Below are 22,087 nucleotides of genomic sequence, written 5' to 3'. Positions count from 1 at the left end.
TACCTATAAGCAGAAAAATAAGCTTTTTAACTCCAGTGATTAAAAAGAAAAATCCTCTCTTAATTCCATGAAACTCCAGCTGCCTCCCCATTTTTATTTTTTCCTTAGGATTGTCTCTAGTGTGCCTTCTCCTTTTCTTGAACTCCGCCTCCTGGGTTCAAGCGATTCTTCTGCCTCAGCCTCCCGAGTAGCTGGGATTACAGGTGCGTGCCACCACGACTGGATAATTTTTTTTTTTTTTTTGAGATGGAGTTTCCCTTTTGTTGCCCAGGCTGGAGTGCAATGGCGTGATCTCGGCTCACTGCAACTTCTGCCTCCCAGGTTCAAGTGATTCTCTTGCCTCAGCCTCTCGAGTAGCTGGGTTTACAGGCATGAGCCACCACGCCTGGCTAATTTTGTATTTTTAGTAGAGACGGAAGGGGTTTCTCCATGTTGGTTAGGCTGGTCTCAAACTCCTGACCTCAGGTGATCTGCCACCTCAGCCTCCCAAAGTGCTGGGATTACAGGCATGAGCCACTGCGCCTGGCCCCTGGCTAAATTTTTTTTAATTTTTATATTTTTAGTAGAGACAGGGTTTCACCATATTGGCCAGGTTGGTCTCGAATTCCTGGCCTCAGGTGATCTACCTGCCTCGGCCTCCTGAAGTGCTGGGATTACAGGCATGAGCCACTGTGCCTAGCCATCTTTTAGTAATGGTATTTAGAGATCACAATTTGAGTGCTGGCATGCTTATTGCTACTGGGTTTGTTATGTAGTTATTGTGAATTCACATTTAGGAATATAGAGTTTTTAATTCTTTGACTTTAGATACTTGTATCTTTTTTCTTTTATAGTTAAAATCTTGGTTCCTAATGATATCCCTTCTTAAAAACCCTGTCTGCCCTTGACCTCCAGCCCACCATGCTGTGGTTTTCCTAACTTGTTGCCTGCATCTTTCAGATCCCTTTCATGGATCTTAAGTATATCTCTAAATAAGATAGTAATTATCAAACTTTTATCTTCAGTCTTGACATCTACCCTGAACACCTAGCTTTGACTAACTCCTAGCTTTGGCATCTCCACTTTGAAGTCCAAAAAGCATTTCAAACTGAACATGTCTATGAAAGACTTACTTTTTTTCTATCCATGCTATCTATCAGGTTTTCCATTTCCATAAGGGTGACTCTTCTTGTACTCAGGTTCCTATATATTATACTGATAGAGCCGCTCAGAGTGCTTCTTAACCAGTGTAATGCCTGTTATGTCCCACCCTCACTCCTTGTCTTTCAGTGGCTTCCCAGCACACTTAGAATAAAATCTGAAATCTTAGGCTGAGCGTGGTGGCTCATGCCTGTAATCCCAGCACTTTGGGAGGATGAGGGGCAGATCACTTGAGGTCAGGAGTTTGAGACCAGCCTGGCCAACATGGTGAAACCCTGTCTCTACCAAAAAAATACAAAAATTAACTGGGCGTGATGTTGTGCACCTGTAGTCCCAGCTACTTGGGAGGTTGAGATAGGAGAATCACTTGAACCCAGGAGGCAAAGGTTACAGTGAGCCAAGATCATACCACTGCACTCCAGCCTGGGTGACAGAACAAGACTCTCAAAAAAAAAAAAAAAAATTGAAAAGTAAAATAAAATCTGAAGTCTTGAATAAAACCCAAGATCTTTACCATGACCCCTGAACAGGGCAGAGTATCCATTCTTCAGACACTCTTCATAGAATACCATGGTGAGCTGGCATATTTATTGTATGATATAGAAACAGTTTTACTGGCAGAAAACACATTAAACCATTTGAACTCTGAATACAGTTGTCCTCATAAAAAATGTTCATTGTACTATTTTGAGGTTCTCCATTAAATAGGTCTTATAATCTTTGTCCCATTATGTGTTAATTCTAACAAAGGATATCCAATAACAAACACCAGAGTTTAAGAAAAATGTGCTAGGCATGGTGGCTCACACCTGTAATCCCAGCACTTTGGGAGGCTGAGGTGGGCAGATCACCTGAGGTCAGGAGTTTGAGACCAGCCTGGCCAACATGGCGAAACCCCGTCTCTCCTAAAAATACAAACATTAACCAGGCGTGGTGGCGGGTGCCTGTAATCCCAGCTACTCAGGAGGCTGAGGCAGGAGAATCGCTTGAACCTTCTGGGAGGCAGAGGTTGCAATGAGCTGAGATTGCACCACTGCACTTCAGCCTGGGTGACAGAGTGAGACTCCATCTCAAAATAATAATAATTAATAATAGAAAAACTTAAATTAATTAGATTGTTTTAGGTATAGCCCACCCTTAGTTTTTGTGTGTAGCATCTAGCTTGGGGAAACCCTGGATTTCTGGAATCATATTTATACACAGTCACACTAGACTAATGTAATTCTTTTGGGATGCAAACCACACGTTTGACACCTTAAATAGCTTTTAGGTATTTGGCTTCCCAGCTCCTATTTTTAGTTACAAGGGGTGTACATGTGTGGGTCAGGGTAGGGGTAGCTCTTTCCATAGATGATTAGTTTTAGCCATGTTACTATTTATTGCACACATTATCTGACTGTGTCCTCAAAACAGCCCTGTGAGTGTATTAGTCAGGGTTCTCTAGAGGGACAGAACTAATAAGATAGATGTATATATGAAGGGTAATGTACTAAGGAATATTGACTCATATGATCACAAGGTGAAGTCCCACAATAGGCTGTCTGCAAGCTGAGGAACCAGGAAGCCTGTGCAAGTCCTGAAACCTCAAAAGTAGGGAAGCTGACAGTGCAGCCTTCAGTCTGTGGCCAAAGGCCTAAGAGCCCCTGGCAAACCACTGGTGTAAGTTCAAGAGTCCAAAAGATGAAGAACTTGGAGTCTGATATTTGAGGGCAGGAAGCATCCAGCATGGGAGAAAGGTGAAGGCTCAGCAAGTCTGGTCCTTCCACACTCTTATTTCTGCCTGATTTATTCTAGCCGAGCTGGCAGCTGATTAGATGGTGACCACCCAGATTGAGGGTGGGTCTGCCTCTCCCAGTTCACTGGCTTAAATGTTAATCTCTTTTGGAAACACCCTCACAGACACACCCAGAAACAATAATTTGTAGCCTTCAATCCAATCAAGTTGATAATATTAACCATCACAGGAAGGTACCAGTATCATGATGTTTAACAGTAGAAACCAAGACAAATGCAGCTAGGAAGTGGGAGAACTGGGATCAGATGCAGGCAGTCTGATTCTAAATCAGTTGCTCTTACCAACTCCGTTACTCTCTCTCATACCAGTAAGTGAGTAGCCTGCTCAGTCAAGTGCTATATTAGTAGGGCCCTTTACAGACATTTACTTCGCACAGTCACTCAGTGAGACGGCTATTCCAGTCTTACAATGGAGAAAGTGAGGCTCAGAGACTTTAACTTATCCTAGATGACTTTACTAGTAAGTATAAGAATCATTATTTGAACTAAAATCTTTCTGAATCCTCAGCTTGTATTTTTTTCCAGTGTACTGTGCTGCCTCTTTACTAGCATTTTACATCAATTTTGAATCTCTTTACTAGCTGTTTAGGTTGATTTTTGCCTTTTTGTTTTAGGTTATTCTATATTTGTTGTTAAGGGTGACCTGCCAGATTGCGAAGCTGACCAACTCCTGCAGATGATCAGGGTCCAACAGATGCACCGACCAAAACTTATTGGTGAAGAATTAGCACAACTGAAAGAGCAAAGGTAAAAATGAGGCCTGCAGTATGGAACATATGACGATATTTCATTATGAGAATTAAATTTTCATGCTTACATTGAATATGTGGTCCTTGTGTTGTTGGCACCTCTATTTTGGACCTTACATTTTAGTGAAGTTTATTAGTTCGAACTTGAATCAACTCTTTGAAATACTTAAATATATTAAATAAGTTAGCAGGTATGGTGTATTTCTAGCACTTCAGGAGGCCGAGGCAGGCTGATTGCTTCAACCCAGGAGTTCGAGACCAGCCTGGGCAACATGGCAAAACCTCACCTCTACAAATAGTACAAAAATTAGCCAGACGTGGTGGTGCGTGTCTGTAGTCCCAGCTACTTGGGAGGCAGAGGAGGAAGGATCACCCAAAACTGGGGAGGTCGAGACTACAGTGAGCCACAATCACACCACCGCACTCCAGCCTGGGCAAGAGAGTTAGACCCTGTCTCAAAAAAAAAAAAAAAAAAAAAAAACGGAGGAAAAAAACTTAGTTGGATTCAAATTACAATACAATCATTATATTACTAGAGCTTATTTGCCAGAAAACGTTTTAAGTTTTGGCTTACGTAAAGCCTTTACATTACAAATGCCTTTGTGTTATGTCTAAAATAGAAGATTGGTTGCAGTTACTACCAGTGCTTTTGTTCTTTAGAGTCCATAAAACAGACCTGGAACGAGTGTTAGAAGCAAATGATGGCTCAGGAATGTTAGACGAAGATGAGGAGGATTTGCAGAGGGCTCTGGCACTAAGTCGCCAAGAAATTGACATGGAAGATGAGGAAGCAGATCTCCGCAGAGCTATTCAGCTAAGTATGCAAGGTAAAGACATTCTGATGTGTGTTGTATTCATTGCTGAAGAATTGATTCCAATTATTCTTAGGTTTCCTGGAAGTTAATGTACTCTTAGAAGTGTTTTGACAATTACTGCAGAAGCAATAGCTATATAGTGGGCTTTCCCTTTAGATTTCTTATAATGGAAATAACTTTTTACAACCTATATTTTATTAGGAGTAGTTATATTTTTACTCCTGGTTATTTATTTGGTTTCAATAACCTGTACTAACACAGTAGTCAATTGTGGTGTTAATCTTTGTGGGTATCAGTTGACCCTTACCCAAATCAGCTCTTTCATAAATGTATGTCATTAGACACTATGGAAGGGCCTGGACAGGGGATATAAACTGATTTTACAAAAAGCTAACATTTATTGGCTATGCAACTTAAACCTTAAGCCCGCTTTGGTGGGCCCAGTTATTTAGTGATATATACTATCAATTTGAAAAGCGAAAACATATCCCCTAGACAGTCTAGGCAAAGAAAAATGTTAAGACATAGCTCGAAGTTGCTTAATTAAAAGTCTGAAGTGGGTTTTTTGCTTTATTTTTCTCTAACTTATGTGTATTTGCTTCTACTTTCTAATGGAATTATTTATCAGTTGATTTCCTTAGATGTCCAGATAAAATTGAGATTCCATTAATGGGAAGATTATTTTTATCCTGAACTTTTCTTGCCTCTAGGCACACCTCTGAGTACTCCATATGGTGTGCAATCCCATTTTTGATTAATAGAGTCCTGCTGGATTAGCAGGGACAGAAATCAGCTTTAGATTTCTTTTTTTTTCTTTTTAATTAATCCCATTTTTTAATAGAGTCCTGCTGGATTAGCAGGGACAGAAATCAGCTTTAGATTTCTTTTGTTTTTTGAATTAAGAGTCTCACTGTCGCCCAGCCTGGAGTGGAACGATCTTGGCTCACTGCAACCTCTGCCTTCCGGGTTCAAGCGATTCTCCTGCCTCAGCCTCTTGAGTAACTGGGACTACAGGCACCTACCACCATGCCTGGCTAATTTTTTGTACTTTTAGTAGAGATATGGTTTTGCCCTGTTGGCCAGGCTGGTCTTGAACTCCTCACCTCAGGTGATCCACCTGCCTTGGCCTCCCAAAGTGCTGGGATTACATGTGTGAGCCACCACGCCCAGCCAGAAGAGTAGAATATTCTTCAAGAAAAAACGTTTTAAAAGCTTACTCAAATGAGTATAAACAAATATACTGTTGCTTGAATTGGTAAATACAGTGATTGGTTTTTGTTCTGTTGTGTTTTGTTTTCAGGTAGTTCCAGAAATATATCTCAAGATATTCCACAGACATCAGGTACAAATCTTACTTCAGAAGAGCTTCGGAAGAGACGAGAAGCCTACTTTGAAAAGTAAAGTAGTTGGTACAAATTAAAGTAGCACGTTTAATATTTGCTTTGGCTATTTTGTCTGTTTGTAAATGGTTACTGCCTGAATCCTATAAATATTTGAATGCATATTTAAAAAATTTACAGCAAATAGGACAGGCACGGTGGCTTACGCCTGTGATCCTAGCACTTTGGGAGGCCAAGGTGGGCAGATTGCCTGAGGTCAGGAGTTCGAGACCAGCCCAGGCAACACACTAAAACTCCATCTTTACTAAAAAATACAAAAAAATTAGCCAGGCGTGGCAGTGTGCGCCTGTAGTCCCAGCTACTTGGGAGGCTGAGCCAGAATTGCTTGAACCCAGCAGGTGGAGGTTGCAGTGAGCCGAGATCGTACCACTGCACTCCAGACCGGTTGATACAGTGAGACTGTCTCCAAAAATATATGTATATATAAATAAAAATAAAAATTTACAGCAAATAACATGAAGCAAAATGTAGTTTTAATGAAAAAGTTTGCCTCAATACTGGATAAATTTTTGAAACTGAGTGAAGGAAACCTTGTACAATTTCATTTATTAAAAGAAAAATGAAATTAGGACAAGGCAAGAAGAATACCTATTGATCCTTTGGATGTGCTTCTTGCTTACCTGATTAACCCTGCAAAATTTCTCTACCAATCAATAAGAAAAACAGCTTTTGAGGTATGGGAGCACATTCCCAAGTAGACGTGGGTAGTTCGTTTAGCTGCTCATGGCTGCTGCAGGGGGTCCTGTAGGCCTGTTAGCATCAGGAGAATGGATGCAAACCATAAATCTGGATCAACTCCTAAAACTTTACCTTGTGCCCAGCCTTGTAAGTGCTTGCTAAATAGGAATTCCACTGTATGAAAATACATTCTTTTCAAGTAACTATCATTCAGACTTTTGTCCCCCACGTTTTTAAAAAAAGAAAAATAAAAGGCTGGGTGCAGTGGCTTACGCCTGTAATCCCACCATTGTATGAAATAGGAATTCCACTGTATGAAAATACATTCTTTTCAAGTAACTATCATTCAGACTTTTGTCCCCCACTTTTTTAAAAAAAAGAAAAAGAAAAGGCTGGGCGCAGTGGCTTACGCCTGTAATCCCACCATTGTATGAAATAGGAATTCCACTGTATGAAAATACATTCTTGGCTGAGCGCGGTGGCTCAAGCCTGTAATCCCAGCACTTTGGGAGGCCGAGACGGGCGGATCACGACGTCAGGAGATCGAGACCATCCTGGCTAACACAGTGAAACCCCGTCTCTACTAAAAATACAAAAAACTAGCCGGGCGTGGTGGCGGCGCCTGTAGTCCCAGCTACTCGGGAGGCTGAGGCAGGAGAATGGCGTAAACCCCGGAGGCGGAGCTTGCAGTGAGCTGAGATCCGGCCACTGCACTCCAGCCTGGGCGACAGAGCCAGACTCCGTCTCAAAAAAAAAAAAAAAGAAAATACATTCTTTTCAAGTAACTATCATTCAGACTTTTGTCCCCCACTTTTTTAAAAAAAGAAAAAGAAAAGGCTGGGCGCAGTGGCTTACGCCTGTAATCCCACCATTTTGGGAGGCCAAGGCGGGTTTTTGGGAGTGAGTTTTTGGGAGGCAGGAGAATCGCTTGAACCCGGGAGGCGGAGGTTGTGGTGAGCTGAGATCGCACCATTGCTCTCCAGCCTGGGCAACAAGAGTGAAACTCCGTCTTAAAAAAACCAAAACAAAAATTAGCTGGGCGTGGTGGTGGGTGTCTATAATCCCAGCTACTCGGGAGGCTGAGGCCAGAGAATCGCTTGAATCCGGGAGGCAGAAGTTGCAGTGAGCTGAGATTGTGCCACTGCACTCCAGCCTGGGGACAAGAGCGAGACCTCGTCTCAAAAAAAAAAGAAAAAGAAAACTCCATGTTAAAAATTACAAGATAAATAATCAGACCCGCTGATCCTAGGTCAGAAAACAAAAGACTCATAGCTGAATCTGACCTGCCATTGCTGTATTTCATCCATTCTAAGATGCACATAGTTTCACATTTCAACGTCTCTGAAATTGAGAAGTATCTTACAATCATAATTGACAGTATATTAGCAGCACCTAAAAATATTGGCTCATTTTACATTTGATGGTATAATGAAGAAAATATTTACCTTTTTTTCTGTTTTGTTTTTAAGTCACAACTCAGAAGTAGATGAAGGAAAATTCTGATCAGCTGACATCCTCTTAATGTGAGATATTTCTAGTCTTTATTCAGCATAGATTAATGGCTAATTATATGTTAAATTTCAAAGTAGTGCTTATTAGTGCTTTTTACTTTTAAGTTTCAAAATTAACTTTTTTATTATAATAAACTCCAAATTTATACAAAAGTAGAAAAACTAGCATAATGAACTCTTGTTTATCACCCAGATTCAACAAATACTAGCACACGGCCAATCCTGCTTTTTTTTTTTTTTTTTGAGGTGGAGTCTTGCTCTGTTGCCCAGACTGGAGTGCATTGGCACAATTTCTGCTCACTGCAACCTCTGCCTCCTGGGTTCAAGCAATTCTCCCACTTCAGCCTCCCACGTAGCTGGGATTACAGGTGCACACCACCATGCCCAGCTAATTCATATATTTTTAGTAGACACAGGGTTTCACCATGTTGCCCAGGCTGGTCTTAAACTCCTGACCTCAAGTGATCCACCTGCCTCGGCCTCCCAAAGTGCTGGGATTACAGGCATGAGCCACTGCACCTGGCCCAGTCTCGTTTTATAATACTCCCATCTCCCATTCTTTCCACTGTCCCACCTACAAGTTTGGATTATTTTGTAACAAATCTCAATCATCATATCATTTGTTGTATAACCATTTTAATATATGTCTCTAAAATATATGAACTTTTTTTTAACATAGTTAAATGCTATTGTCATAAAATAATCATGATAATTAATTGTAATTCTATATCACCAATTATCTAGTTAATGTAAAAAATAACTTAAATCTAAGGCCAGGCGCGGTGGCTCACACCTGTAATCCCAGCACTTTGGGAGGCGGAGGCAGGCGAATCACCTGAGGTCAGGAGTTCAAGACCAGCCTGACCAACATGGAGAAACCCCATCTCTACTAAAAACACAAAAAAATAGCCGGGCGTGGTGGCACATGCCTGTAATCCCAGCTAGTTGGGAGGCTGAGGCAGGAGAATCAGGGAGACAGAGGTTGTGGTGAGCTGAGATCTTGCCACTGCACTCTAGCCTTGGCAAAAAGAGTGAAACTCTGTCTCAAATAAATAAAAAATAACTTAAATCTACTTAATTAGAAAAACTAATATTCTGGAAATTTTATTTTAAGAAATATCTAAATTGGCCGGGCACAATGGCTCACACCTCTAATCCCAGCACTTTGGGAGGCTGAGGCGAGCAGATCACCTGAGGTCAGGAGGGTCAGGAGTTCAAGACCAGCCTGGCCAATGTGACGAAACCCCGTTGCCACTAAAAATACAAAAATTAGCTGGGCATGATGGCGAGCCCCTGTAATCCCAGCTACTCAGGAGGCTGAAACAGGAGAATCGCTTGAACCCAGGAGGTGGAGTTTGCAGTGAGCTGAGATCACCCCACTGCACTCCAACCTGGATGACAGAGTGAAACTCTATCTCAAAAGAACAAACAAAAAAAAGAAATATCAAAATTAAAAGAAAGCATACATGGCCAGGTGTAGTGGCTCATGTCTGTAATCCCAGCACTTTTGGAGGCTGAGGCAAGCAGATCATTTGAGGCCATGAGTTCAATACCAGCCTAGCCAACATGGCGAAAGCCTGTCTCTCCTAAAAATACAAAAAAATTAGTCGGGCATGGCGGCACACACCTGTAATTGCAGCTACTTTGGAGGCTGAGGCAGGAGAATTGTTTGAACCCAGAGGTGGAGGTTACAGTGAGCCGAGATTGTGCCACTGCACTCTATCCTAGGTGACACAGCGAGACTCTGTCTCAAAAAGTGAAAAAGGGGCGGTAGCTCACTCCTGCAATCCCAGCACTTTGGGAGGCCAAGGCAGGCAGATCACAAGGTCAGGAGATGGAGACCATCCTGGCTAACACAGTGAAACCCCGTCTCTACTAAAAAATACAAAAAAAATTAGCTGGGTGTGATGGCAGGTGCCTGTAGTCCCAGCTACTCAGGAGGCTGAGGCAGGAGAATGGCGTGAACTCAGGAGGCGGAGCTTGCATTGAGCAGAGATCGCACTACTGCGCTCCAGCCTGGGCGACAGAGCAAGGCTCTGTCTCAAAAAAAAAAAAAAAAAAAAAAAAATACCGTCACCTCCTTCAGTAACTGATGTTAGTATTTTGGCACATTCTCTTTCTGTGACTTTTACACACTTACCTTGTAAGTGTTGTACTCATTTCCTCTGACAGTAAATAGTCTTTGTAACAGGCTGCATGATATTTCATAAAATGAATGGATGTGGCATAATTTATATATGTGCCTTTTGAATTCTGCTATTATAATTAATATTGCAATGAACAATTCTTATATTGCCTCTATGCCTCAAATGTCTCATCATTTCTTCTTTTTACTGAGGATGTCAGATTACTGGGTTAAAGGGTATGAACATTTTTAAGGCCTTGGTACAGATTTCTAAATTGCTTTCCAGAATAATTCCCATGTGATACTTTCATCATGTTATTTGAGACTTTTTTTTTTTTCTTTTTTGAGACGAAATCTCACTCTGTCACCCAGGCTGGCATGTAGTGGCACAATCTCGGCTCACTGCAACCTCCGCCCTCTGAGTTTAAGCGATTCTTCTCCTTCAGCCTCCCAAGTAGCCGGGATCACAGACAAGTGCCACCATGCCCGGCTAATTTTCGTGTTTTTTGTAGAGATGGGGTTTCACCATGTTACCCAGCCTGGTTTCGAACTCCTGAGCTCAGGCAATCTGCCCACCTTGGCCTCCCAAAGTTCTGGGATTACAGGCGTGTGCCACCGTGCCCGGCCATCAGACTTTTTTTTATGCCATTTTTTGCCATATAATGGTCTAAAGACATACATCATACAGAAACTATAATACAAAATTTATAGGTATATCTAAGAAAATGAAAGTATATTTAAAGCATAAAAATAAACCCCTCTTTTACTTAAAATTTTTTAAAAATTGGATTAAAAATATGAAACTTCCAACAAATTGAACTTTTTTTTTTTTCTTTTTTGAGACAGGGTCTCGCTTTTGTCACCCAGACTGGAGTGCAGTGGCGTGATCTTGGCTCACTGCAACCTCCACCTCCCTGGTTCAAGCAATTCCCCTGCCTCCCAAGTAGCTGGGATTACAGGCGCATGTCACCACGCCCGGCTAATTTTTTTTGTATTTTTAGTAGAGACAGGGTTTCACTATGTTGGCCAGACTGGGCTCGAACTCCTGACCTCAGGCAATTCGCCTGCCTGGGCCTCCCAGCGCGCTGGGATTACAGGCATGAGCCACTGCACCTGGCCTGAACGTTTTATAGTAGTAAAGATAATTCAGTAATGCCCAATAATGACTAAGTAAGTTATAACAAGAACAATGTCAGCAATAACTAGTGCTTTTTAGTAAACAGGGTCAGGCAACCTTGTACCCTTTAAAAATGTTCAAATCTCGATATACCTCCTTCCTAATTGGAGCAGGATTGATTGAGGAGGAAAGTGTGCAGTGATGGTTACCAGCTTCAGCCTCTTGGCTCGACTTTGCAAATACTGTTGAGAATTTGGAAAGAGCTTGAGAACATCTTACATAGTCACATGTTGCTGAGAAGAGTTAAGAACTAACTTCTTGATGTTCATTTTTAACAATGGTTTGCATTCAAAACCTTATAGAGCTCATTAGTAGGAGAGCTGAGAAGCTAATATTTGCTTTTCACTAAAATTCCTGATTACTTAGCCTAGGTAGTTCCTTGTATCTCTAGGTTCTGTCTTTGGGAGCTTGGCTCTAAGGTTATCAAGCTAACTCTTTCTTACCTCTTACCCTTCCCAAATTGACCCTGGTTCTGATTTGTTATTTGTATGATTTTCTAGTTTTTCTATTCCCTTTTTGAGTATTTGAAGCTTCATACTGAATATAGTAATCATAGTATTCATGCATAAAGAAAATCATAAAGTAATTGCATAAATCCATAAAGTAATCATAGTTTTCATGCATTAAAAAAACTAGTTTAGGCCGGGCGCTGTGGCTCACACTTGTAATCCCAGCACTTTTGGAGGCCAAGACAGGCGAATCATCTGAGGTCAGGAGTTCGAGACCAGCCTGGCCAATATGGCAAAACCTCTTCTCTACTAAAAATACAAAAAATTAGCCGAGTGTGGTGGTGGGCACTGTAATCCCAGCTATTCGGCAGGCTGAGGCAGGAGAATCACTCGAACCTGGTAGGCAGAGGTTGCAGTGAACCGAGGTAATGCCGTTGCACTACAGCCTAGGCGACAAGAGCGAGACTCTATCTCAAAAAAATAACAACAACAACGACAAAAACTAGTTTCTCTCTAGTGTAAAAAATACTGTTAAGCCGGGAGTGGTGGCTCACGCCTGTAATCCCAGCACTTTGGGAAGGCAAGGCGGGCAGATCACAAGGTCAGGAGATCGAGACCATCCTGGCTAACACAGTGAAACCCCGTCTCTATTAAAAATACAAAAAATTAGCCAGGCGTGGTGACAGGCGCCTGTAGTCCCAGCTACTCGGGAGACTGAAGCAGGAGAATGGTGTGAACCCAGGAGGCAGAGCTTGCAGTGAGCCAAGATTGTGCCACTGCACTCCAGCCTGGGCTACAGAGCGAGACTCCATCTCAAAATATATCTATATATATACTGTTAAAAAGTCTCCCTATTACAGATTCATAATTTATGAGTCATTAAATAATATTTTTAAGCCATGACATTTTTTCCAGCAGGAGTCTCTAAATCTGTTTTACCACTGTAAAACCCCAAGCAAAACTCTACTACATCAGCTGTGTCACTGTAAAACCTGCCTTAACTCACATAAGTATGAAATTAAGCAATGTGTGTGAAACTATTTTATAAACTGTAAAGGATTCCATACATGCATGTTGGCAATTATTAATGTCTTCTCTAGGTGTGGTTTTGAAACAGATGCAGATTCTTTCTGCTACAAAAAACATAGTTACAAATGTTTTGTAACAAGGAGAGACACAAATATCTTCATGGACATGGATCGCTATGAGTTTTTGATTGACTAATACTTGAGCCACCACTTCAGTGATGGTATAATTTATCAAACAGTGTTGAGAAACAGAAACTACTGGGAATGTTTTAAGGAGAAAAAGTACTTAATATAGAAATTAGGGTTTTACATAATCTTAAGAAAAGATGAAGGTGCAGATCTTAGCCAGGCCTCCAGAGTACCACAAACCAACTTGCAGGAAGAGCTGTAACCACTGCCCCAATTGGCACAATGGGTAATGAGGATATTAAATTTAAGAACACACTGCTATAGCAATGATCCTGGGCTTAGAAAGCTGCCACCACATTGCCTAGACATGGGAAGTCTGGCCCCCACTGCAAAAGCAGTGAAGCAGAATTTTGGGACTGGCATCTCCATGACTTTGCTTGCCACTAGAGAACAACCAAAGTAGGGAGATGGCTGGCCTTATTTCTGCCTATTTATTTTATTTTATTTTTTGAGACAGACTCTTGTCTGTCGCCCAGGCTAGAGTGCAGTTGTGTGATCTTGGCTCACTGCAACCTCCACCTCCCAGCTTCAAACAATTGTCCTGCCTCAGCCTTCTGAGTAGCTGAGATTATAGGCACCCGCCACTGCGCCCAGCCAATTTTCTTATTTTTAGTAGAGGTGGGGTTTTGCCATGTTGACCAGGCTGGTCTCGAACTCCTGACTTCAGGTGATTCGCCCGCCTCAGCTTCCCAAAGTGTTGGGATTACAGGTGTGAGCCACCATGCCTGGCCCATTTGTGCCTTTTTTTTTTTTTTTTTTTTTTTTTTTGGAGATGGAGTCTTACTCTGTTGCCCAGACCAGAGTGCAATGGTGGCATCTTGGCTCATTGCAACCTCTGACTTCCAGTTTCAAGCAATTCTCCTGCTTCAGCCTCCCGAGTAGCTGGGACTACAGCTGTGCAGCACCATGCCTGGCTAACTTTTGTTTCTGTTTTGTTTTTTTGAGATAGAGTCTTGCTCTGTCACCCAGGCTGGAGTGTAGTGGTATGATCTGGGCTTACTACAACCTCCGCCTCCCGGGTTCAAGCAATTCTCCTGCCTCAGCCTCCTAAGTAGCTGGGACTACAGGCACGCACCAACACACCCAGCTAATTTTTTTGTATTTTTAACAGAGATGGGATTTCACCATGTTGGCCAGGCTGGTCTCGAACTCCTGACCTCATGATCTGCCCGCCTCAGCCTTCCAAAGTGCTGGGATTACAGGCATGAGCCACCATGCCCAGACAATTTTTGTATTTTTAGTAGAGACAGTTTCGCCATGTTGGCCAGGCCGGTCTTGAACTCCTGACCTCGGGTGATCCACCTGCCTTGGCCTCCCGAAGTGCTAGGATTACAGGCGCAAGCCACCGTGCTTAACCCATTTTGGCCTTTTAAAGCTCATGTGAGCACTTAATTTGTAACCAGAATCCTACTTGTAAAATAATCTAAGACATGTAGCTTTTAGCTTTGTAGCCTCTATAATATTGATGGCACAGTGGGAGTGGATGCTGAGTGCCACTTAAACATGTTCCATCTCAGTGTCTTCACAGCTGGAAGGTGTCAACATTGTTTCAAGGTGGGCAATTGATTTACTTCTCAATTTTCATAAACTAAAAGTAGAATAAAGGCTATTCCTCTAAAATTGCTACCTTACCTGTCACTCCCTTGCATTCTCACATACCTTCTTGAGTGGAGGGGAAGAGGACATGGAGTGATAGCTGATGTGCCAGGAATTCTCTGTACTCAGTTCGTCTTTCTTGTGCCATGTCGCAGCATCAGGATTTGCTAATGGGAGGATACTGCCCTTATGTGCATCGTTAGCCATGCACACTAAAGTCTTACACCTACACACAGGTCAGTATTCGGGCTTAGAGACCAACAGGGAAAAATTGCAGTTCTCATTGGTTGAACTTTATTTTTTGTTCACACTTTTAAAACACAAAATTGAGAGGAACTCTAGAAAAAATGTGTAATTCTATTCATAATTATTGCCAGTAGTTTAAAAATTCTGGTTCCTTTTCAAATTCCTATATACCCCCTTTTTTTTTTTTTTAATACCTTGATCTTAGCCAAAAGACCGAGAAGCAATCTTTCTTTTTTTTTTTTTTTTTAAACCTATGGCTTCTCACTGAGATTGTCAGCTGTTGGTAAGTTTTGGTTTTTGGTTTTCTGTGTTTGTATTTACATATATGAAATATAGATTGAGTATCCCTTATCCAAAATGCTTGAGACTAGAAGTGTTTTCGATTTGGGGTTTTATAGGATTTGTGAATATTTGCACTATACTTGCCAGTTAAGCATTCCAAATCCAAAATCTCAAATCTGAAGTGCTGCACTGAGCACCTCCTTTGAGTATCATGTTGATGCTCAAAAAGTTTCTGATTTTGGAGCATTTCGATTTCAGATTTTCGGATTTGGGATGCTTGACCTGTAATTTCAGATTTACATAAAAGCAGAAATAGTACACAGAGCGCCTTACATCCTTCACCCAGATTCCCCAACTGTTGGCCTTTCTGAACCATTTGGGAATAATATGCAGATATGATTTTCCATTATGTCTCAGTTGTTCAGTGTGTATTTTCTAAGTACAAGAATATATTCCTACATATTTACATCGTAACTATCATGTTTAAACATTTTAAAAATGGGGATTTGAATTACATTGTTTTTCCTTTTGAAAAAATTACAGAGGAGCTGAATGCAATCAATATTACTTAAAATCTGATAATGTGTGTTAAATAGTAGTTTTCATTTATCAAGTGTTCAGTGAATGCTTACTGTGTTGTAACAGCATGGTTATCAGCACTGTTGAAATAGATGAACAAGTTAACATTTGCACTCTCATTAGCTTACATGCCATAAAGAGGGAAATAAAGAGAATACCAGATGGTAAGTTTATGCTGAGAATTAAAACAAAGTGATGAAATAATGGGAATGTCAGATGGCGACTTTTGGTGGGATGGTCAGGAAAGGCATCTCTGGGGAGATTGTTAAGCTCAGACCTGAATCAAAAGAATGAGCCAGCCATGGAAACATTATGTTAACTCACATGGTAGTTTGAGATGCTTTATCTGATCAAAGGTACTTATTTTCGGTGACTTTCAACAATATTAAAGGTCTATAAACCAACACTCATTTGCATAAGAATAGCTACCAGTGAATCTTTTTGTATGATAGGTAGGTTTGTTTGTTTTTTGAGACAGAATCTTGCTCTGTCACCCAGACTGGAGTGCAGTGGCTCGATCTTGGCTCACTGCAATCTCTACCTTCCCAGTTCAAGTGATTCTCCTGCCTCAGCCTCCCAAAGTAGCTGGGATTACAGGTGCCTGCCACCACACCTGGCTAATTTTTGTATTTTTAGTAGAGATGGGTTTTCACTGTGTTGGCCAGGCTGGTGTCAAACTCCTGACCTCAAGCCATCCACCTGCCTCGGCCTCCCAAAATGCTGGGATTACAGGTGTGAGCCACCATGCCCGGCCATGATAGGTTGTGTTGTGATGAAAATACCTACTTCTTAATTTGTCTGATAAATTTAAATTTTATGTCTAGGTTTCCTAGGATCAGCACTTCTATATTTTAAAGTAATCTATATCAAACTAACTGCTCTTGCATTCTTTTAATGCCAGTGACTACTTTGATTTGTGGAACAGTGTATTTTCCACATGAATAGTTTTTCTCATGGTGTATTTATTCTTTTAAGTTTTGTTTTATAAATATACATTCACTTTTGAATGTTTCAGACAGCAGCAAAAGCAGCAACAGCAGCAGCAGCAGCAGCAGCAGAAGCAGCAGCAGAAGCAGCAGCAGCAGCAGCAGGGGGACCTATCAGGACAGAGTTCACATCCATGTGAAAGGCCAACCACCAGTTCAGGAGCACTTGGGAGTGATCTAGGTAAGGCCTGCTCACCATTCATCATGTTCGCTACCTTCACACTTTCATCTGACATATGGGCTCCATCTGATTTTTGCTTTACATTATTCTTCATCCCCTCTTTAATCATATTAAGACTCTTAAGTAAATTTGTAATCTACTAAATTTCCCTGGATTAAGGAGCAGTTACCAAAAAAAAAAAAAAAAGGCTAGATGTGGTGGCTCACACCTGTAATCCCAGCACTTTGGGAAACCAAGGCAGGAGAGGATTGCTAGAACATTTAATGACTACTTTAACATAATAATTTAAACTTCACAGTAATTTGTACAGTCTCCAAAAATTCCTTAGAAATCATGATTTTTTATTTATTTTTTATTTTTTGAGATGGAGTCTCGCTCTGTCGCCCAAGCTGGAGTGCAGTGGCGCAGTCTTGGCTCACTGCAAGCTCCGCTTCCCGGGTTCACGCCATTCTCCTGCCTCAGCCTCCCAAGTAGCTGGGACTACAGGTGCCTGCCACCTCACCTGGCTAAGTTTTTGTATTTTTAGTAGAGACAGGGTTTCACTGTGTTAGCCAGGATTGTCTCAATCTCCTGACCTCATGATCTTGGCCTCCCAAAGTGCTGGGATTACAGGTGTGAGCCACCGTGCCCGGCCAGAAATCATGAATATTAGTAGGTGAAAAATAAATTACATTTTACCACCTGGAAAATGAAAAATACTTGAGTATAATCTAAATAACAGTGGGAAGTGCAGAGTTACTTTCCAGATCTCGGTTTAAATATGTCTTAAAGTTTGGCCAATTAGTAGTAGAAGTTGAGAGAAAAAGTAACTGTATCTGACAAAGAAATTATAAGCAGAATATATAAAGAACTCTTAAAACTGAACAATAAGAAAACAACTCAATAAAAAGGTGAAGAATTTGAAAAGGTACTTCAAATAAGACATAGGGATGACACGCCCATGAAGAGACTCTCAGCATCACTAGTCACAGGGAGATGCACAATAAAACCACAATGAGATACCACGGCACCCCTGTAGGTGTGGCTTAATGAGGAAATAAAACTGACAATACCAAGTGTTGGCAAGGATCCAGGCAGCTGAGACTCATACACTGTTAATGGGAATGTAAAAGTGTACAGCTTTGGGAAACAGTTTGGCATTTTTTTTGATAAATGTATACTTAGCCATATGATCCAGCCATCCTAATCGTGTATATATAACCAAGAGAAAAGAAAACTTAGGTTCACATAAAAACTTATATCAAATGCTTATAGCTGGCCAGGCATGGTGGCCCATGCCTATTCCAGCACTTTGGGAGGCCGAAGTTGGTGGATCACCTGAGGTGAAGAGTTCAAGACCAGCCTAGCCAACATGGCAAAACCCCGTCTCTACTTCAGATACAAAAATTAGCCAGGCTTGATGGCAGGCACCTGTAGTACCAGCTCTTCAGGAGGCTGAGGCAGGAGAATCACATGAACCCGGGAGGCGGAGGTTGCAGTGAGCCGAGATCATGCCACAATACTCCAGCCTGGGTGACAGAGCAAGACTGTCTCAAAAAAAAAGGGCTGGACACAGTGACTTACGCCTGTTATCCCGGCACTTTGGGAGGCCGAGGCCGGTGGATCACCTGAGGTCAGGAGTTCAAGACCAGCCTGGCCAACATGGTGAAACCCCTTCTCTGCTAAAAATACAAAAATTTGCTGGATGTGATAGTGGGCACATGTAATCCCAGGAGGCTGAGGCAGGAGAATCGCTTGAACCCGGGAGGCGGAGGTTGCAGTGAGCCAAGATCGTACCACTGCACTTCAGCCTGGGTGACAAGACCGAAACTTCATCTCAAAAAAAGCAAAAAAAAAGATTATAGCATCTTTATTCATAAATTGCCCAAAATTATAAGCTGCCTAAATGTAGACCTTCATTTAGTTAATGAATACACAAACTGTGGTATATCCAAACAATTGAATAATAAAAGGGATGAACTGGTACTTTTTTCTATTCCTCCTCTTAAGTACAGCCAAGACACCTCAACATTTGTATAAAACATAAGCTGGGCCAGGCGCGGTGGCTCACACGTGTAATCCCAGCACTTTGGGAGGCTGAGGTGGGCAGATCACCTGAGGTCGGGAGTTCAAGACCAGCCTGACCAATGTGCAGAAACCCTGTCTCTACTAAAAATACAAAATTAGTTGGGCATGGTGGTGCATGCCTGTAATCCTAGCTACTTGGGAGGCTGAGGCAGGAGAATTGCTCGATCCCGGGAAGCAGAGGTTGTGCTGAGCTGAGATCACACCATTGCACTCTAGCCTGGGCAACAAGAGCAAAACTGCGTCTCAAAAAGAAAAAAAAACAAGCTGAATCTCAAAGGCAGAGAGAAGACAGACTGGCTAGGGACCTTGGAACCAGAGGAGCAGTGTGGTGGGGAGTGGCCTGGATTTTCTTTTTGCCTCATTTATCTTGGGCTTGGTGCTGGAGAAGCTGTGGGCTCAGACCAAGAGAAAACCCCATAAAAAGTCTGCTCTCTCTAGCCAAAAGAGGCAGCCTAGCAAGACAAAAACTTTTAGATAATAAGCACTTGACTAAAGTCAAACACCACAGAATAAACTGGCCCCAAACCCTGTCAGCAAAGGCTGAGTGGGAGTCAAGATATGTATCCCAACCTGGAAGTCATAAGGTACACTTCTCCCCTTTCCCAGCCAACATGGTGTCAGAGAAGGCTGCCTGGGGAGCTGGGGATTTCCTTCCCTCCGGGAGGTGATAACACTCCTTTCCCACGGTGTCAGTGGTCACAGGGACCCTGAACGTCCACCTAATAATACATAGGCATCTCTCTGGCTCCTATGGGGGTAATGTCAGAGAAGAGGCCTAGTAGAGAATCCAGACTGTTGCTGGCATCTAGCAGTAACAAGGACACCTCCACAATGTCCATGGAGGCCACGTGGGGATCAGTAACAAGGCATTCCTCTCCCTCCCAGTCAGAGAGATGTCAGTGGAGGACTAGGGGACTAGAACTCCCGTGTGCATTCAGCAGTAATCCCCATGACCACCACTCTGTGTTATCACAGGCCTTGAAGAAGCCTGAACTTTTCACTCCCCTCTGGTTGTAGTGAGGCGGCACTCCCTTTTTCCTGCTGCCAGTGCTGTGTCAGAGGAGGCTTGCCAAATTGGAAGATGTAAATAAGATTCACATTCTCATAACATAGTACCCCAAATTTTCAAGATTCAATTGAAAATCACTAAGCCGGGCATGGTGGCTCACACCTGTAATCCCAGCACTTTCGGAGGCCGAGGTGGGCCGAACACTTAAGGTCAGGAGTTCAAGACCAGATTGGCCAACATGGTGAAACCCCATCTCTACTAAAAATACAAAAATTAGCCAGGCGTGGTGGCGCATGCCTGTAATCTCAGTTACTGGGGAGGTGAAGGTAGGAGAATCACTGAAACCTGGGAGACAGAGGCTGCAGTGAGCCAAGATTGTGCCACTGCACTCCAGCCTGGGCAACAGAGCAAGATTCCATCTAAATTTATGTCATGGAGTCCCAGAAGGAGAGGAGAAAGAGGGTGGGGCTGAAAAAATATTGGAGGAAGAAGTCATGGCTGAACAATTCCCAAATTTCGCAAAAGTCAGAAACCTATGGATTGAAAAAGCTGAATGAAGTTGAAATATGATAAACTCAAAGAAATTCACAGAGGCATATCATAGTCAGATTTCTGAACACTGCAGACAAAAAATGAAGATCTTGAAATTAGCAAGAAACGACCTTACCTACAGCAATTTGAATGACAGCAGATTTCCCATGAGAGATCATAAAGGCCAGAAGGAAGGGTTACATACAACATTTTTTCTAGTGCTGAAAGAAAAAAACTCTAGGCTGGGCATGGTGGTTCACACCTGGCATGGTGGTTCACACCTCTAATCCCAGCATTTTTGGAGGCTGAAGTGAGAGGATCACCTGAAGTCGGGAGTTCGAGACCAGCCTGGCCAACATGGGGAAACCCTGTCTCTACTAAAAATACAAAATTTAGCTGGGTGTGGTGGCACACGCCTGTAATCCTAGCTACTTGGGAGGCTGAGGCAGGGGAATCGCTTGAACCTGGGAGGCAAAGGTTGCAGTGAGCCAAGGTTGGGCCACTGCACTCCAGCCTGGGTAGTTGAGTGAGACTCCGTCTCAAAAAAAAAAAAAAAAAAAAAAATAGCTCGGCTTGTTGGTGGGCACCTATAGTCCCAGCTACTCAGGAGGCTGAGGCAAGAGAATTGCTTGAACTCGGGAAGTGGAAGTTGCTGTGAGCCAAGCTTGTGCCACTGTACTCCAGCCTGAGTGACAGAGCGAGACCTCATCTAAAAAAAAAAAATAAGTAAGAAAACAACTCTAAACCCAGAGTTACACATCCAGAGAAATATCCTTCAGGAGTGAAGGGAAAATTAACAATTTTTCTTCAGCAGACCTACCCTAAAGGAATGGCTAAAGGAATTTCTCTAAACAGAAAAGAAATGATAAAAGAAATAATTTTGGAACACCAGGAAGGAAGAAAGAACAATAAAAAGAGTAAAATGTGGGTAAACACAATAGACTTTACCCTCCTTTTGAATTTTCTAAATTGTTTGATGGTTGAAGCAAGAATTATAGCACTGATTTGGTTTTCAGTATATATATTGGAAATATTTAAGGCAATTATGTTACAAATGAAGGAGGGTCAAAGGATATAAAGGGAGGTAACCTTTCTATATTTCTTTTGAATTGATGCAGGCACTTTGGAAAGTAATTTCACTATTTGTTTAAAAACTTAACATACCCTGACCATATGACATAGCATCTATACTCCTGTACCCTGTATGACATAGCATCTATACTCCTGTACCCTGTATGACATAGCATCTATACTCCTGTACCCTGTATGACATAGCATCTATACTCCTGTACCCTGTATGACATAGCATCTATACTCCTGTACCCTGTATGACATAGCATCTATACTCCTGTACCCTGTATGACATAGCATCTATACTCCTGGGCATTTGTCCCAGAAAAACAGAAATACATTTATTTTATTTTTTAATTTTTTTTTCAGTATTACACTCCGTAAGTGCTGTAATTAGCACTTAGAGAGGCCAAGGCAGGCAGATTGCTTGAGCCCAGGAGTTCAAGACCAGCCTGGGCAATACTGCACAGTCAAAAAAGAAAAA

General features: G+C 42.0%; 1 protein-coding gene and 1 long non-coding RNA gene across 4 annotated transcripts in view; one reads left to right on the top strand and one right to left on the bottom strand.

Moving 5' to 3' along the window:
• Positions 1-22,087, bottom strand: part of LOC119619074 (uncharacterized) — a 47,866-nt gene that overhangs the window by 5,904 nt on the left and 19,875 nt on the right. The window lies entirely within an intron of this gene.
• The window catches only part of ATXN3 (ataxin 3), a 49,397-nt gene that overhangs the window by 19,938 nt on the left and 7,372 nt on the right, over positions 1-22,087 (top strand). For all 3 annotated transcript variants that reach the window (XM_007987623.3, XM_007987624.3, XM_007987621.3), the window contains 4 exons: positions 3,549-3,681; positions 4,344-4,510; positions 5,799-5,895; positions 16,774-16,925. In XM_007987623.3, the coding sequence (XP_007985814.1) occupies positions 3,549-3,681; positions 4,344-4,510; positions 5,799-5,895; positions 16,774-16,925 (549 nt within the window). The remainder of the gene's footprint in view (positions 1-3,548; positions 3,682-4,343; positions 4,511-5,798; positions 5,896-16,773; positions 16,926-22,087) is intronic.

Source organism: Chlorocebus sabaeus, chromosome 24 (assembly GCF_047675955.1).
Source record: "Chlorocebus sabaeus isolate Y175 chromosome 24, mChlSab1.0.hap1, whole genome shotgun sequence".
Lineage (NCBI taxonomy): Eukaryota > Metazoa > Chordata > Mammalia > Primates > Cercopithecidae > Chlorocebus > Chlorocebus sabaeus.
The sequence above is the reverse complement of the archived record's forward strand: the minus strand, read 5'-3'. Positions and strand labels throughout refer to the sequence as shown.